This window comes from Halichoerus grypus, chromosome 5, assembly GCF_964656455.1.
Source record: "Halichoerus grypus chromosome 5, mHalGry1.hap1.1, whole genome shotgun sequence".
In the NCBI taxonomy this organism is placed as follows: domain Eukaryota; kingdom Metazoa; phylum Chordata; class Mammalia; order Carnivora; family Phocidae; genus Halichoerus; species Halichoerus grypus.
In genome coordinates, this window is record NC_135716.1 from 141,131,062 (window position 1) to 141,149,995 (window position 18,934).

The 18,934-nt window shown below is 36.7% G+C and overlaps 1 protein-coding gene across 6 annotated transcripts in view; it reads left to right on the forward strand.

The window, feature by feature from the left end:
* Positions 1-18,934, forward strand: part of MYSM1 (Myb like, SWIRM and MPN domains 1) — a 49,405-nt gene that overhangs the window by 16,905 nt on the left and 13,566 nt on the right. For 3 of the 6 annotated variants that reach the window (XM_078073077.1, XM_078073074.1, XM_078073075.1), the window contains exons 9-19: positions 3,259-3,389; positions 4,502-4,605; positions 6,062-6,139; positions 7,848-7,933; positions 10,657-10,711; positions 11,076-11,126; positions 11,809-11,883; positions 12,496-12,684; positions 13,681-13,813; positions 18,524-18,629; positions 18,808-18,865. In XM_078073077.1, coding sequence (XP_077929203.1) covers positions 3,259-3,389; positions 4,502-4,605; positions 6,062-6,139; positions 7,848-7,933; positions 10,657-10,711; positions 11,076-11,126; positions 11,809-11,883; positions 12,496-12,684; positions 13,681-13,813; positions 18,524-18,629; positions 18,808-18,865 — 1,066 coding nt within the window. Of the gene's footprint in view, positions 1-3,258; positions 3,390-4,501; positions 4,606-6,061; positions 6,140-7,847; positions 7,934-10,656; positions 10,712-11,075; positions 11,127-11,808; positions 11,884-12,495; positions 12,685-13,680; positions 13,814-13,995; positions 14,111-18,523; positions 18,630-18,807; positions 18,866-18,934 lie in introns of those variants that run through there. The other 3 variants (XR_013448170.1, XM_078073076.1, XM_078073078.1) reach the window with 3 other exon arrangements.

Here is an 18,934-nt window from a genome sequence, read left to right on the forward strand (position 1 = left end):
GAAGAATTATAAGGAACAACTGATAGTTGCATAGTGCTTTACAGTTACGGAAAGCTTTTCTATGTTGTTTGATTCCTCACAACAGTCCTATAGAATAGGCAGGTGGTATTTTCTGTGTTTGATAGATTCTGCGGTCAGGAGACGTTTAGGGGCCTGCCTTTAATTATACAACCAGCTACTGACAGAAGGACCTATGTGGAGGTCTCGACTCTGTCTATCACTCTCTCCATTATTTCACATTGCCTGTTCATTCACACTATTGAAGAAGACCAATCAAATTAGATCTCTATGGGTATCTAATTTTGTTTTTGGAAATAAGAGGATGAATGGCCAAAATTGAAGGACTACAAAATAATATCTCAAAATTTTTTTATCTGTATGAATCATCAATGAGTGACCTAATGGTGCTTTAATTAATTTCACTTACTTGAATTTTGGATTCTCAATAAGGCAGAATAACTTATATTGATGATATAAATTATATGGCAGTAGTTTCCTAATGACATTTGCCTTAGTTCATAAAACCAGTTAAATGTTGTTTCATTATAGTGATTTAGCAAAACAGTATGAAAGCAGAAAGAAATGTTTTGAACAGGAACTCAAAACTATTCTCTTCAGAAATAGAAGAGGGGACTGGAGGTGGTGTTAAAAAAAAAAAAGAAGAGTAAAGTTTTAAAATAAAAAAGACCTGCTAGATTTGTTTGTAGCTAAAAGATCCTTTCCATAAAAACACATGCAACTGACTCCCTGTTTAGGGGTATGTTTTATTAAGATAGGAACCAATACCATTATTGAATGCCTACCAGATGTATTTAAATGTATTTAAATCATCTCCAGTCCTCTTGACAACCTTGTCCTCCTTTTAAGATGAGAAAAATGAGGTTCGGAGAGGAAAAGGAACTTGTTCCAGGTCACATTAGGGGAAGGTGATTTCAGGGTCTTGCAGTCTTGACTCCTTATTTTCACACTTCATCTCAGGTCCTTCACCCAGACTTTTCACTCTGCCTTGGATGCTTCCCCCACTCTGCCCCCCAGATCTTGATGAATTGTGCTTCGTCCTCTCCTTCAGGTCTGCTCCAGGGAAATTAGAGGACTTCACTGACCACCCTATCTAAAATAGCTCACATCTCTGCCTCCCACTCTCTTACTCTGTATTTTATTAATCTTCATAGAACTTATTACTACTGAAAATATTATGTTATTTGTGTATTGTCTCCTTCTTCACTCCTCCTTCCCCGTGATAATACAGGCTTCACATGGGCAGATTTTTGTCTGTTTTATTCATTGTTACACCCCTAGTGCTTAGGGCAATGTTTGTTCTAAGCAAATACAGAGGCACTCTATTTGTTAAGGGGAAAAGATGGTGCAAATGAAACATGAATAGGTATCTTTGGAGGCCTTACCGTTTTTTTTTTTTAAGATTTTTTTTATTTATTAGAGAGTGCACACAAGTGAAGGGAGAGGCAGAGGACAGAGGGAGAAGCAAGACTCCCTGCTGAGCAGGGGGCCCAACGTGGGGCTCCATCCCAGGACCCTGGGGTCATGAGCTGAAGGCAGATGCCTAACTGACTGAGCCACCCAGGAGCCCCTAGAGGCCTTTCCGTTTGTTCAGCATCATGCTAGTGCTGAGCTCTGTTTAAAGACTTTTGATTTGGGTAATCTTTAATTAAATCAGTACAGTTTTTAGATTCCTGTAAATTTTTGGTAGCTGGTACACTGTGCTTATTCCTGTTCTCTTGGCTTCATTTGTACAGTTTGTTTCCTTTCACACTGAAGTTGAAGTGAAAAAACACTGAAACCTCAACTTTTCAGTGGAATTTCTTTTTTTTTCCCCTAAGATTATATTTATTTATTTTAGAGAGCACATGCGAGTGGGGGAAAGGACAGAGGCAGAGGGAGAGAATCCCAAGCTGACCCCCTGCTGAGCACTGGCCAATGTGAGACTCAGTCTCACAACCTTGAGATCTTGGTGACCTGAGCGGAAACCAGGAGTCAGATGCTTAACCGATTGAGCCACCCAGGTGCCCCTCCAACATCACAAGTTAACTTTTTGCCTTCCCTGAATGTCTGTAGAATTAATGATTTTAAATTTGGTTTCTGCTTAGACAGGCCTTCCCTGAATACCCTGTCTAAAATAGTCTGCACCTAGTTCTCTCACTCTATCCCCTATTCTTACTTTTTCTTCCTAGCACTTGTTGCTACCTGCCATTATAATATATATTATTTATTTTATGTACATATAATATAATTCATTATATATATTCTATCAGCATGTAAGGTCAGGAACTTTATATTTATCTCTGGATCCTTAGTGCCTAAAACAGTGCCTGGGGTGTAGGATGCAAAATAAATATTTGTAAAATAAAATAAAGATTAAATAAATACCTTTTATATGATATATATGAATACTTGGTTTATAACGTCCGTATGAAAATCTTGACTTTAACTTCCATAAATAAGTACTTTAATCCCCCTGACTTGTTTTCTCATCTGTAAAGTAAGAATAATAAAAGCTGCTTTGTAGAGTTATGAGGATTAAGGTTGTATAACTGTTAGTACTGGCATAAGTGTTCAGTAATTGTTTGCTACTATGAGTAAGTTCTCCATTACTCTTAACCTGTATCTGCTGTGGCACAATAAGTATATTCGGTAAATATGTGTTTTATTATGTAAACTTTTTAATTTTTTCATAGTCTTTGGGCATTTCTTGATTCCTTTGAAATCCCCTGTAATATCTATTTCTGTTTTCCATGGAGAGTTAAGCACTTGATATTTATTGGTCTAATGTTTAAAAACCAATAAACTTTTAAGTATTTGTAAGGTAGCTTATAATTAAAAGATACTGTCCAGCAAAGTAAAAGTAGATGAACCTAAGTAATATATTAAAAAATAAGAAAAGCCTAATACTAAATACTTTAGATATATTATCAGAGTGCCCTTTTTATTCAAAGATGAGGCTTGAATTTGGATCTGTAGACAAAGCTTCTAACTTTAAAATCCTGGAATAACTGGAATCTATTACATTTCATATGGGAAAGAAATAATACTTAATAACAATCACATTATACTCATAAGTTATTGTATCATTTAAAGATATTTAAAATTTGGGTTTTATGTATTAGCATTGTTTTTACTACACATTTACAGATTGAGGGGGGTAAATTTTTAAGATATTTCAAATATTAAAAGTTTTCCCCAGAAATCTTTTTTTCATGTTTTTATTTATCCAAAATAACTGTACTTCCATCTCTTAATTAGGGAGATATGCAAACCGAAATACTTAAATAAGACCTCAGTACGTCCTGGCCTGAAGAACTGTGGGGATGTTAATTGTATTGGACGGATTCATACATACCTCGAGTTGATAGGAGCAATCAATTTTGGATGTGGTAAAAATAAAAACCCAACAACATCTTTTACTCAACATTTTTTATCTTTAGAGCACCCATTAACTTCTTCGATGGTTAGAATTCAAGCAGATTTTAGTATAGATAGAGAATTGAGGAAGATGCTATGACATTATGAAATAAATGTATTATTGAGGTTTTTTTTTTTAAACAGATTTCTGTTGATTAAACTATATTTTCCTGTAACCTACAGTGAAAATTGGTGGTATGAAAGGGAAAAATACTCAGTCTAAGTAGTAGAAATAATTTAACAGTGCTGCTCTTTGTCAAGTAAAAGTAAAGTCATTTTAAGAAAAATGTAGTAATAGCCCATTTAATTTGCGAAATCTGTATTAATGCTAGAAATACTGTCTAGCAGTGTTTAAATAAAGGAAATAATTTATGAGCCCCTACACTTAAATGTAATAAAAGTGCCAAAATATTTTTCATGGAAGAAAGTTTCTTTCGCCCTAGTTTTTCTCAAATTTAAAGTCAATGAATATGCATGATTTTAAATGTTTTCTTCACTTCTATTGAATTAACGTGACACAAACATTTTGAAGAAAGATAATAACAATAGTTGCAAAGTGATAAGGTAATTAGAACTTTGTAACCCATGGTTTCAGAGGAGTATATTCTATACTGTATGTGTATGGGAAGGCAGCTAACCAGAATGTTTCCTTTCAGAGATTATTTCATAGAGAGAGAGAATTCACAGTCTGCCCTGTGGTCTGTCCTTCATTTCAGTGTCTTTGTTTCCCCAAGCACTGTATATGGGACTGACTGGTCAAGAAAGCTAAGGTGTCACAGCTTCCTCAGCCACAAAAGAAAAATCATGTTTTCAGTATTAGATCTTTGAATTCAGCAAAGTGGCCTTAGCACTCAGTTAATTAGAAATTAAATTACCCATCTCACGAATACCCCATTTTACTGGGATTTCCTTAAGAGTCTTTTACGTGAGAACTTCCAAGTGATTGTAGAGTAAGATAGATGCTCAGGTGTAACAGAACTTAGACATTGGCTTACAACTTACAGTCAGTGTAGATGTGTCTTCCTAGGTAAGAAATGAGTTTCAGAAAGTAATAGAGTGTTTTGTTTTTCCTGAATTCCAATAGAACAGGCTGTGTACAACAGGCCACAACCAGTTGACAAAGGACGAGTCAGAGACCGAAAAGCTACAGGGGAAGCGTACCGGCTTGCACGGCGCCTGCAGTCTGCGGTAAGCAACCACCCTCGCCAGCGCAGCGCTCCAGAGTGCTCCTTGCCCTGTTAAGTGAGGTGTGCTTCCTTCTCGCCAGCTGCTTAACAAGTGGACGTTTAGTGGACGAACTGGTTTTCTCTTGTATTTCACCTTAGCCGTTCACTTTCCTGGTTCCCATTCAGTTCCACGTTAGTTTAAAAGTCAAAAACCAAAAAAACCTCACGGGTCACTGGCCGACTTGACACAGAAGCATTGTGCTTTGTTAGCATGGTCTTAGACTGCTGGTTCTGGTTTCTGTATCTAGTGTGTCTTTTACAACCATACAGTTAAACTCTTTTTGTCCTCCTCAGTTACTTTGTTAGTTTAAAAGTCTTACCTTTGAGAGTCAGCTTTTTGGAATAGCTATCCAAACTATTGTAAGCTTTCTTTGTTAATTCTTGAGGTTAGTGAGTTTTAAACTTTCTTACAATTCATGAGTCTTATTTTATTTTTTTTTAAAGATTTTATTTATTTATTTGGCAGAGAGAGACACAGCAAGAGAGGGAACACAAGCAGGGGGAGTGGGAGAGGGAGAAGCAGGCCTCCCGTGGAGCCCGGAGCCCGACGCGGGGTTCGATCCCAGGACTCTGGGATCATGACCTGAGCCGAAGGCAAACGCTTAACAACTGAGCCACCCAGGCGTCCCATCTGAGTCTTATTTTAAAAATGGGTAATCCTACAAGTCCTCTAAAAGGCAGAGTCATACTGGGTTCTTGTTGGTTTTACTAATAAAATAGGTTAAATTGGTAATAGGTGAGGCAAATGAAGAAAAGTGCCGATAATAGAGTGGGTATTTTTCTCAGAGTATTTAGGCCGTAAACCATTTCTACCTAGATTTACTGTAGTAAAAAAAGATGTTTTTAGATATGGTTGCTGGAAAGGGTGCTTTTTATATGCTGGCTTCTGAGTCAGTGCATTTTAAAGGCTTCAGTATTGAGGTTTACAAAACTGGGTATTAGTAATTCAACTGACTTTGTACTTTTTTATTAATTGTATCCACTAGGCAGTCTTTCCCTTTCTAAGGCTGAGAAATAATTAATTTGCTTCTAGTTTTCAGTAACCTACCTCTTGCTGTGGGTTCTTGCAAGTTTTCTACCACAAGTGGTTGAAAGGGAAGTCTTTCTTGGTGGTTCTTTTGGTCTTAAAAATATCTTTTGTCCTAGTGTTTAACTCATAAAGGTGAAGAGAAATTAAACTTCAAGAAGAAATCCAAGTAAAATTCAGAAAATCATTACTGATTTATTTTTGAGCAGAGTGCTATTAAAGATAAATTAATAAAATAAAATTTTGTCAGGCATTGCCGATCAGAGATTATATTTTAATGAAGAAATTAACTGATTTTTAGAAAAATATCATTTTGGTGTTGTATATTAATGTGCTGTGATTTCTTCAAGTTAACCTTGTTACCTTTTGCTTTATTTTAATCTTACCCCAGCGCACAAGGAGACGTAGGGTCCGAGACCCATGGGGAAATTGGTGCGATGCAAAAGACTTAGAAGGACAAACATTTGAGGTAACTTTGACCTTTGCAAATAGCTCATTAGTGAAAGTTGTTCTGTCAATTATATTTGTATATCTTAATGCCACATGTATTACACTCGTTTGTGTTGGTGTGTGTGTGTGTATCCTTCCCATGTTAATTTGCTTGTCTAGAAGTCACCAATAAATAACAAAATAAAGGCATTGGTACACTTAACTAGGAGTTTGATTAATTTTCTGTATTTTAATTATCTACCTCTGCACTCTGGTCTCTAGCTCAAGAATAATCTGCCAATGTGCCAGGAAGTTGGTATGCCTAATTCATTTCAGTAAACATTTATAGAATGATGTTCTGATAGACCATTTAAAATATTGTCCCACACATTAGACATAAATTGAATTACAAATATTAAAGTATTTCTACTAATAGAAACTGGTTCTAAAAAGAAACATAGGCAATGAATGTGTGTGTGTGTGTGTGTATTCTGTTTGTGAACAACTAGTGCAGTAGAATGGAAAGAATGTGTGAATGGGTGCTTATTGGCTTTGTTACCTTGAACAGTTCCTTAACCTCACTAAAATTCAGATTTTTATCTGTAGAGTGTGGGTAATATCTCTCTCAAAGAATTGTTGTCAGAATTAAGTGAAGTAAACAGGATAAAATGTGTGGAGGTCCTAGTACTAGGCACTTAATAAGCCTTGCATATACCAATTAGTAAATGTTACTTTTCCTCCTGGGTTTCAGTGCAAAAAAAAAAAAGGTGCTCCTCTTTTTCTCTTCCCCATTCCCTGTCCTCAACCTTACACCTGAGCACCAGTCTAGGTACAACATTAGTTAATGCCTGGTTTCTGCCTAGAAGGAACTTAATTTCTAGTAGGAAAGATGACCTGTGATAAGTTACATAAGATTGGTCTTAAGAAATGCCAGGTCTTCCCCAAAGGTTGTGATTAGAGGAGGTATCACAGAAAATGTGATATTTCATCTGTGACATAAAGGATGAGCCAGGAGAATTAGTACATGAGGGCATCCCAGGCTAAGGGAGCGGCATAAACAAAGGTACAGATGGGGAAAAATACCAGACATATTCTAGAAAAGATGCATAGTTCATTTGGACTAGAGTATAAGAGTGGTAGTAGAAGTGGGATGAAAGATGTGTTCTGTACTTACTATTATCGGGGTTTTATAAACATTAATCAAATCATCACAATAACACCAGGACATTGTTGTTATTACTACTTGTGTTCCCATGTTAAAGGTAAGAAACTAAAGCACAGAAAGCTTCAGTAACTTGGCCAGGGTCGTCACCCAGTAAGTAGCAGAGCCAGGCATTCTATCTCCAGAATCTGTGCTCTTTATCATTATGTTGCGATGTCTCCTGGTTGGGAAAGAAAACTCTTAACACAGTAGGACTTGGTGACTAGAAATGGGGAATAAGTAAGAGGAGGGACTCAGGTAATTCTGAAGTTTTTGAACCTGGGTGACTGGTGCCATTAATTGAAATAGGCCAAACAAGAGAAGGAATAAATTTTAAGCTTGGTGTGGCTGTAGATTTTGGAACAATTTTTTTTATATATTATCCAGCATTTCGATTTGTTAGTAGAAAGAAGGAGACACATCTACATCAACATAGTGGATCTCATTCTCACATGCCTTTAAATATGGTTTAAAGAGTTGTTTTTGTTTTAATTCTGCCTCTCAGTGGCTGATGGACTCGTTGATCAACCTGTGTTTTATGTTTTAGCATCTCTCTGCTGAGGAATTGGCAAGAAGAAAAGAGGAAAAATGTAAACCTGTTAAATCCTCAAAAGTACCAAGACCAACAAAAAGGTATAGTGTTATATAACTATAATTTTTTTAATTTATCACAAATGATTAGGAAATGAATGGAAAAAATATCTGATATAACATTATATTCATATTAAGTTGAAAAATACTAAAATTTTTGAAATTTTTTATTTCACTGGTTATCAATTTGGAAGACCTTGAGCAAAAGTTTTAAATTTATTTGGGTTTAGTGATCATAGGATCCAACATATGCTGTAAAGGGGCCTTAATTTTGACAGGTAGTCATTCAACTCCTTAGACATTATAAATAGATAACCTCTTGAAATGACTAGTTCTTTCTTTAGTTGGTGCGGATTGTTAGCAAGGTTTCTTGTTTTTGAATAATCTGATATTTATAACCTGTAATAGTAAAGGTCACCAAGTAAGTTAAATGTCTTGATTTTCTAGACCCTTAGTTTCTGCAGATGCCCCATTGAATAGACTATAGTTTTGTCAGTGTCCCTTTTAAAACAAGATATCTAGCAATGGCACTAAGTCATATTCAGTGGAAAGAGCCCTGATGCTTAACCAGGGGTATGTCCCCAGGTAAGTTACATAAGGCCTTAAGCCTTCAGTCCTCATTTATAAAATAGTAACTATAATAGCTAACACTGTTAGTTAGCTAAATTTTAAACACTTCATGTATATTAACTCATTTAATCCACATAACTACCCTATGCAGTAGTTAATATCATTCCCATTTTATAGGTGAGGAAACTGAGGCACAAAGAGCTTGAGCAACTTGCCCGTGCTTGTTAGTGGCGAAGCTGTGATTTAAATCCAGGCAGTTAGGTTTAAGAATCCATACTGCTAACTATTATATTATATATCACTTCTATAAAATAAAAATTAAAACTTACAGTTGTGAGAGTAAGTTAAATGAGATAAACTATGTAAAAAAGATAGTCATCCCTAAGCTAGGACTCCTCATCTAGTATCCAGACATTGGATTTTCTGAATCTAAATGTGAGACATATTTATTGTGATTTCCAGGTCCTTGTTCCAGTTTGTCAGGATCTTTCTGAATCCAGATCCACTTTTCTCAATTAGCCTTCGTAGCTTTGAATCATCAACATTTCAATAAGCTTACCTCTTCTGTCATTGACCACTGATTAAAATGTTTAAATGAGATAAATGTAAGCCTCAGACATCATTGTTCAATCAGCTGTGCATTGCTACAGTTAACCTGTGTTTTTTCATCTTATGCAGAAGAAAAATCTTGGCAGGTATCTTGCTTATATTCAGATAGAATATATTTGAATCTTTATGAGTCTGCTAGTTTCTAGCAGATCAGTCGTATCAGAAATGAAATTTAGATTTACTTATCATGACTTATATTTTCATAGATCCATTATTATTATTCTTAGTAGTCACCTCTTCACTTGCTAAAGGCTCAAAATCACCTGTTTAATAATCTTTTCCAGAATTTTCCAATATTTACATCTAATTTCTCTGCTTCTAAAGTCTGCTTTTTTGTGTGTTTTGAAAACAAGCCCAGGGCACCTGGGTGGCAGGTCATGATCTCAGGGTCATGAGATTGAGCCCCGGGTTAGAGCCCCACACTGGGCTTCGTGCTGGGCTTGGAGCCTGCTTGGGATTCTCCCCTCCACCGCTCACACATGCATACATTCTCTCTCCCTCTAAAAAAATAAATAAAATGAAAACAAGCCATTGCAATAATTGCCTATTCATAGTCCTCCACTAATTTTTCCATTCTGTACAGTTCCTCCAACAAGATCAGTGGGGTTTCACATCATGCTTCTTCAGTGCTCTGGGATGCATACACTGTCTTTCTATTCTTTTTATTCATGTTGATGAAGCACTTTTTTATTTGAGGATCTTTCCCCTTCATTCAACAAATATTTCTGAATGTTTGTTATGTATCAGGCACTGTTCTAGGCACTTGGGATGCAAAGTGTCTGACTTTTGGAACTAACAGTCTCTGGTAGAATGGGAACTGAATAGTCCTGCTGTTTTCCAGTCCTATTAACATGAACATATTCCTTGTTTGTTTGGGTTTTTTCTTTCTCTGAACATAGCCTAAAAAAACCTTATTAATCATTCTTAATATCTTTCTCAAACCTCAGTTCTTCACTGGTAAAAGCCTTTCTAGCATTTCTGTCAGATTTATACGTGCTTTTGTATTCTACCCTTGCTTATATGCCCCTCTTTTTGTCTTTTTTTTTTAACTCTTTCATTTTAAAATAAGTTTATCATAGAGCTTTTTATATACATTAATTTCTTTAGCAGAACTGCTTCTTGTTTATTCATTCAGCAAAAATTTATTGAGTACCTACTCTATGCTGATATGGTACTTAACAAGTGTTTTTGAGAAACTTTGCTCTTTCTTGAATTTTCTTACCCATGTCATGTCAGGGAGTTGGTTACATTTTCTTCAAACTTTTTGAAACCTGCTTTCAATGTAGGACACATGTGTGGGTACTTATAATGAATGTTCTTCTCTCTGGGTGTTAAAAGAAATTAAGGCAACAGAATTACTTTCTCTCAAAGGTCCTGTCATTTCCCATCTTTTATTGAGTCCAAAAAAACAGTGCTTCTTTCAGAAGGGTTGTATGGAACGTCCTTAAGAAATTCTCCTAGTTTAGTATTTTTCTGAGAATTGGGGTTTAGATTATTGATGCACATTTTCTAATTTAAATGAATGTGATTTTCCTGATCTTGTTATTGAGATTATATTAGAAATGATTTTTTTTTTTCTTTTCCAGCTCATTTGATCCCTTCCAACTGATACCTTGTAATTTTTTCAGTGAAGAAAAGCAGGTACTATTTATGCATCAGTGAATGGCCATAAATAATGCCCCCCTGTCAGACATGAAGTATTTCTTTTTCTGTGTGTGCAAGGCATATATATATATATATATATATATATATATATATATGAAAGATTGGATAAGGCAGGGTACATTAAGGGTCAAATGAGTGATACAAATGGGAAATGAAAGAGCATTTCTCCATGCTAGGATTTTAAATGATAATATTTTAAAAATCTCTGGTTTGTGCTGAGCCTTGGTTGGTGATGAGAACTTAGTGTAACATGTGAAGGAGGAAAGGGTGGACATTCCAGTGAGGAAGAACAAAATCTCTATTTTTATGCTCCCCCATTTTTTTTTTTTTTATATTTCAGGAGCCATTTCAGGTGAAAGTGGCTTCAGAAGCACTTTTAATAATGGATTTGGTAAGGATAATCTATTGTGCTTACTTACTCTGATTTCTATTCTTGTGTATTTTTATTGCAGGCTTAAGAGAGAGTATGGAAGACGTGTATTTTGGATCTTAACTATCCTCTTTTACAAGGAATCTAAAAATAACTCTTTTCTTTTGGAGAAAAGCCAAACAATTGCATGTTTCCATATTTTAGAGAAAATAAATTAATGTGAGTTTTGCAGACTGTTTATCATCATTAACCCTATATTCATTTCCTGGTATCCTTTGTCTGCTGCCTTCTAGATAACTGCAACAAAGCACAACTACAATTTGGAGGCTCCTTGTTTGCACTAAATTCCAGAGACCTCCAATAGTTGTGTCTGTTTAGGACGTTTTTCTATTATATCCATATGATACCTTTCCTGAGTAAGGAAAACAAATGGTATCTTCATTTTGTAAATTTAAAAATAGCATCTTGGAGTGTTTGAATGTTTGGTTCAAAGCTTCTCAGCTGGCAGTGAAGATAAATCTGAAATCCTAAATTTCTTTGCACTGAGCCTAGCATCTGATTCCTCCACTATGCTACTTTATTTTAGAAAAGCATAGTCACCGTACTTATAAATGACTCTCGTGTGATAAGTGAGTTTTATTCTGATTTTTTTGTCAGATGGATTTGTATGTTTGGGCTAAGTCTATTTTGTATTTCTTTTTAGCATGCTCATGTTTCTATGGCAGAAGTGATTGGTCTATTAGGAGGAAGATACTCAGAAGTTGATAAGATAGTTGAAGTAAGTTCTCACCTTTAAAAAATTTTTTTAATTATTTAGTACTGCTGCCATACCAAATGTTTTTATAGATTTCAGTGGATATAATTAAAATACAGACTTTTACCTGTGATATAAATGAGACTATGCAAATGTGGGTTAGATATTCCCAGGAGTAAACTAGCATTATATTGAGCACCAGTTTCCTTTTACCATCAAGAAAGAGGGAGCACTGCCAGCCAGGCCTCCTCATTGCCTTCACCAATAAAAAGCTACAACTACTTTAAAGCCAGGAAACATGCACCTACCCTATAGTTGAAACTTCTCTGTTGCAATTATTATCATAAGTAATGGGAGTCATTGGAAGACTGTGTTTGTACAGATATTATATGGGCTAACTTGGAGAACAACAATTATTATGGCCTTGTTTGAGTAGAAAAATGGATTCTGAGTTCCTATATACAACTGCACTTTTAGAAAGTGTCATTCATTGCAAGTTAAAGGCTGCTTGTGATACTGTCAAGTACTTTCATTGGCTTAAAAAAGTTTCTGTATCTACGTATGAAGAACTAAAACTTTAAGTAATAGAATTAACAGGATTTCAGTGTAACCGTATAAGGATTAATCTTTTTATAGGTCTGTGCAGCAGAGCCATGTAACAGTCTGAGTACAGGACTGCAGTGTGAGATGGATCCTGTCTCACAAACACAGGCCTCAGAGACCTTGGCTGTGAGAGGTTATAGTGTTATTGGGTGGTATCATTCTCATCCTGCCTTTGATCCAAATCCTTCCTTACGAGATATTGACACTCAAGCCAAATACCAGGTGGGCTTCTAGGTCTTATGTGTACGTTGTATGTAAATAATTGTACTTTTTCTCCTCCTTCATTGCTTTCTATTAAATAAATGTATTTTTAACATTTCTAGCAAAGTATTGCAATTCTAATATTATTTACATCTGGAGTTTTGAAATAACTTTGCATTTTTTCTGATCACAAGAGTAATACGTGTTTATTTAAACATTTGGGAGATGAGCTATTTGTTTAGTTCAGACAAACCATCTAAGTAACAGTGATAAGTACTGCCAGAGCCTTTAAAAATTTATGGGAACTGGGCACCTGGGTAGCTCAGTCGGTTAAGTGTCTGGCTCTTGATTTTGGCTCAGGTAATGATCTCAGCGTCCTCAGATGAGCCCTGCATCGGGCTCCGCCCTCATCGTGGAGTCTACTTGGGATTCTTTTCCTCTTTGTCTCCTTCCCCCTCAACACCTCCCCCTGCTCAAGCTCTCTCTCTCTCTAAAGTAAATAAAATCTTCAAAAAAAAATTGATGGGAACAACTAGGATAGGGACTGGCTAGGATAGGGACTGGGTATAAGTGAAATAATCAGAACCAGTCTATTTTACATCTCTGGGAAGAATGAAGTTTTGTTTGATTCTAACAGTTTATGTTAAATAGATGAATGTTTTTGCTGTCAGCAGCTGTTAATAAATTATTACCATATTGATAAAGATTATAGCTGAAGCATAGTGAAAATAATTTGTAAACATGTTCATGGCAAATACAGATTTTGCAGGCCAGGTGATGACCCTTAAAAGGGGTCATTTCTGGTCACTTCTGGTTGGGTTGAGCACATTTTGGCCTAAAAAATTTAGAGTGTGGAATGATACATATTTCATTTAGTTGCTTTTTGGATGTGAAGTTTTTAACACACCTTTTGTTCCTTTTTCCCGAACCATTAGGTGTTTAAGATGTTGGTATGGGTAAATACTGATTTTTAAACTTACGCAGTCGAGACTAATTATATTTTTCTTTTAATTGTAGAGTTACTTCTCCAGAGGCGGTGCAAAGTTCATTGGAATGATTGTTAGTCCTTATAATCAGAGCAATCCTTTACCTTATTCCCAGATTACCTGCCTGGTTATAAGTGATGAAATTAGCTCAGATGGCTCTTACCGTAAGTTTTCAACAAAAACAACTTCACCTGATTTCTGCCATCATTTCTTTGAATCTTACATATTAAAGAATTTATAATTATGCGAAACTATGTGATGGAAAAGTTTGTACCCTCAACTAGGGATCACTGTTTGCACACCATGTAATGCAGCCATCCTCTTCCCTTTGGTGATACCCTTCTAGATTCAAGCCCCTACTCTGTTACCATGGCCACTGGGCAAAAGGATTACAACGTGGAGAAAAGTTTGGGCCAAGCAATGTCCATGTTAAGTACAGGCCTACCTCCGAGATATTGCAGGTTTGGCTCCATATTGTAAATATCACAGTAAAGCTAGTCAGATGAATTTTTTGGTTTCCCAGTGTATATAAAAGTTATGTTTACTCCGTACTATGGTTAAAAAATACTTTTGCTAAAAAATGCTAACCATCATCTGAGCTTTCAGCGAGTCATAATCACTAATCACAAATCACCATTACAAATATAATAATAATGAAAAATTTTAAATATTGCACGAATTGCCAAAATGTGACACAGAGACACGAAGTCAGCAAATGCTGTTGGAAAAATGTTGCTGGTAGACTTGTTTGACCGTAGGGTTGCCACAGACCTTCAGTTCATGAAAAACACAATAGCTGTGAAATGAAGTGCAGTAAAGTGAAGCATAATAACCTGAGGTATGCCTGTATTAGAGATGCTCCTGTAAGCAAAATACACAGAGTCTCTGTTTTCAGGAAATTTCTTATGAATGCAGACTGACTTTCTCTGCAATGGCATTCAAATGGGGAAAAAAATGAAAAATGACCACCCTGTCACCAGCTCTCCATGGCCTCTCAGTTTTAGGCTTAACAGTGCCTGACTGGTTTCCTTCTCTTAGTTTCCATTCTGTCCCAAGAAAGACTGTGCTTTCTTGGGCTTAGGCCATCATATGATTCGGTTCATTTGGGAATTATGTTCACTTGTGGTCCAGTCAGCTCTGGCTGGACAGGGAATAGGTGTGGCAGACTAGGGAAGGGAGGGGAGAGGAAGAGGCGAGTGTGTACAGGAAGGAACAGACTAGAAGAAACAGTGACATCTGTAGGATATTTATCCTCTCTTCTCTGTCCTTACCACCACTGCTCGTTCTCTGTCCTCTCTTGGTGCTGTCACTGCACACCGTACTCTACCCCATTAGCTCGTGAGCGCCTTAAAGGTAGGCGTGATGCCAGATCGGTTTTTCTATCCTCGGTCTCTAGCACAAGACCTGGCATAAAGTAGGTACTGAGTGAATGTTTGTTTAACAAATTAATTTTGTTTTTCATGATGTCACTTAGATCCCGTCTCTTTGGTAAAGACCCTACCATTATCCCCATGTCGTTGCAATTAGTTGCTCTGTTCTTTGTACACCTGCAATACTTGTTTCCTGCCTTCATGGTGCTTTTGTCCTTTAATGTATCTCTCTAGCATGTCTCACTAAAATGTGAACCTCAGAGAGCCCAAACTGTCTTTGTCTGTGTAGCCCCAGCAACACCTCATCAATTGCCTTGAACCTAGGAAGTGGTCAGCACTCTGTTGGTTTTTATTGAATGAATAGTATTGACACTGACTTCAGTTCAAAATGCCCATTTTGAACATAACATTTGTATACAACATTCTTTAGCCCAATATAGTTTTATAAAAAGTTACAAAAGGAGTAATCACAATTAATTTATTCTCAATTTAAGTCATCTTTTTAATCTCACAGTCTGCTAGATTTAGGGAGTGAGCCTGTACTCTGATGGTATGAGTTTACAGAGAACACAGTAGCTCCCAGTTACATAAGACTATTTAATTAGAATTAAATGAAATTTAAAATTCAGTTCCTAGAATTCTGCTTCTGGCCCAAAGGAAGTAATAAAGACCTCCCTGAAACAACCACAAAACTGGACAAATGTATAAGACAATGGTGTTTAGGTCATAACGTCAGGCAGTGAGGGGACATGATTGCTGAGAGACGGGAAACAAATGAGGAGAGCCCCGAATTACCCTAGCTTGCTTACCAACTTAAGAGTTTCCAGGTATGACACAAGGAGGAGAACCCTACCCAGAGGCTGGCAGCCTGAGTTGAGGTGACAGAGACAAATGCAACTAAATTTGCAGGACAGGGGACCCGAGAGCAGAAAAGTACATGGAGAGCCCGGCTCTGGAGATTTGTCAAAGGTACGAATTTAGTATTGCAAGAAAACACAGACCAGTGCATGTGAGGAAGAAAGTACCCCAGTCAGGGGCAGGAACCACTTGAAAGGATGAGAGAGGACAGTACTGGATGCTCTCATAAGCTGCTATTGGACAGCACACAGGATTCAACGTTATAATTGCAGAAAGTTCTGTTGGGCAGAGTTGTCGCCGAAGTGCCTCTTAACACTGCTTACTCGGTCTTAGTCCTAGGCTCTTCACTTTGCTCTTCTTGGAAACATTCTGGTTCAAGAATTAAAGTTCTCTAGAAACCAGGGGATGCCTTGTGTTACTGTACTTTTAACCTAGGTTCTCTCTTCCTCGCCTTTCCTGGCGTGGCCTGTCCTTTCTTTTTTCCTGTTAGGTATATACCCAAATTCTACCTTTAAAATGTCTCTAATGGATAAGCATTTTCTATACTTGTATTAGTCAGGAAATATACTTAGTGACTAGTTTTCTTCTGATATTTTAATGGATTAAAAATATTCAGTACAAAAGGAAATGTGTACTGATTTTAGTGCCATTTTTTAACTTAGAAAAATATTCTTAATACCAAACAGCTGTATAGTTTGTGTATGTGCGTGTGTGTGTTTTCATGGTTTTCCACCAGCACAGACTGGAAATGCATTATTCTTTATTCTTATTTCTGGCTTTCATTAAGAGTAGGAGTTGCTTGCCTGGATTCAGACCCCAGCTCTGACATTTATTGGTTATTTTACCTTGGGCATATTACTTAGCCTTGCTCATTCCCTTTTGCCACATCTATAAAATGAGAAAAAAATTACTACCTTGCTGGGGCACCTGGGTGGCTCAGTCAGTTAAGCATCTGACTTTGGCTCAGGTCATGATCTCAGGGTCCTGGGATGGAGACCTGCGTCCTCACCACCACACTCAGCAGGGAGTCTACTTCTCCCTCTCCGTCATGCCCCCCCCACCCCCGCTCGTGCGCTCACGCTCTCTTTAATAAAAATTACTACCTTGCTTACAGGGGAGTTGTAAAAACTGCTGGTAATATATGTCAGGTGCTTAGGAAATAATAGATCTTCAGTAGGTAGTTGTGATTATACTGTTGTCTGTGCTTATTAAGTAATCCAAGCATATCAAGTAAATTATTGATATCACCAAAAGGAGTTTGCTTATTATCTTGTGTGCTGTAATGTGTCACTCTTCTTAAGTTTTTGGAGGGAAAAAGTGAAATGGAGGAGAATTGAAAAATGAAAAAAAAAGATCAACCTGAAAAAAATGGGGGTAAAGGCCTTTTTAGAACATACTGACAAAGTATGCTTATATTGTAAGGAAGTGTAGTCGTGATGTTTTTTCCTTTCATTTTTTTCATGCCTTCTGATTTGCTGGCATTGTATTTACTTGAAAAGCCTTATATTAACAAAAACCCAGTTGAGAGGCAGTATATTGTAAAGTTAATAACAGAAACTCGAGCCAGACTGCCTGGGTTCAGATCCTGGCTCTACCTCTTCATAATTATATATATGCTGATGAACAGGTTATGTCTTTATCCCCTCCCCCCCAAAAAATGGGGGGACAGTACTGGTAGCTAGTTCACTTAAGTGGCCTTACGTATATAAAGCACCTTAAGCCTGCCATGTAGTAAGCCTTATGTAAGTTTTACTATTATTTTTATGGTATTGACCTTCGGTAATGAATCAGCTGAGCTTTTCTTTTAATACATTACAAATAAAGTTACAGGGGGATTTTGAAGGTTACATGAGAAATTTCCAAGTAGGCTCATCCTTGATATTTTTCCTTTGTAGCTGTGTGCATGGTATCCACCCCTTGGGCTCCTTTCCTCCAGAGTTTAGCTTGACAGAGAAGTGCAGTTGCTGCTTCTCCAGAGTTAATCCTATTCCCTGGCTGTTGTTAGATTAGCACCTACAGGGTGGTAAAGTGAATGTGGGCTCAGAAGCCAGGCCGACCTGCTGGGGCTTAAAACCCAGGCTCTTCCACTTCACCAGCCTAAACAGGTTGTTTCACTGGTCTCAGCCTCAGTTTCTTTGTCTGTTAAATAGGAATAATGCTTGCCTACCTTATAGCATTGCTGCAAGCTTAATCTGTGTAAAAATAAAAATCACTGGGATGGACTATGTCTTGTTTTGCATAGCTAAGTGTCAGTTTAAGCCCATGGTTCTGGCACAGTCTTTAACAATGCCCCCTTTCACTCAGAAAGTCTCCTGGTTTGGATATAAATTATGTAATCACCCTGCCTCTCAGTTCCTTACAATATATATATATATATATATATATATATATATATATATATATATATATAATTGTCATGCAAATGGTACTTTTACTTTTCTTTATTATTATTAATTGCTTGCTTGGCATTAATGTGCTTGATGGACCAGGTTCAGCCAGGCAGTAAATATTTAATGAATGCCCACTATGTTTAAAGTGCTGTTCAGCTGGTCTGCCAAGTTGCGGGGTGAGGATTTTAGGTAATTAAAAGGAGATTGGGGATTTAAGAAATAGTTGATGACAATCTGCTTCTTTATGCTTTTCTAGGTTTACCTTACAAATTTGAAATACAACAGATGCTGGAAGAACCTCAGTGGGGATTAGTGTTTGAAAAGACGAGATGGATAATAGAAAAATATCGGTTATCCCATAGGTATGTACTGTGCTTTGAGATGGTTGCACATCTGCAGCGTTTCTCATTAAATTAGGTTTTAGAGAAAACCCAAGTTAAATATAAAATTATGATATATGGCATCAGTGACAGTTTATTACAAAACTGATTAGTTTATGGTATTTGTTTCACCAGTTTGTCTTCATATTTCTTCCAACAGCAGTGTCCCTATGGATAAAATCTTTCGCCGGGATTCTGACCTGACTTGTTTGCAGAAAGTAAGCTGGTTTCATTTTAATTGGTTCTATTGTTCATGGATTCTAAAGCTATTCATCTTGATGTGTTTT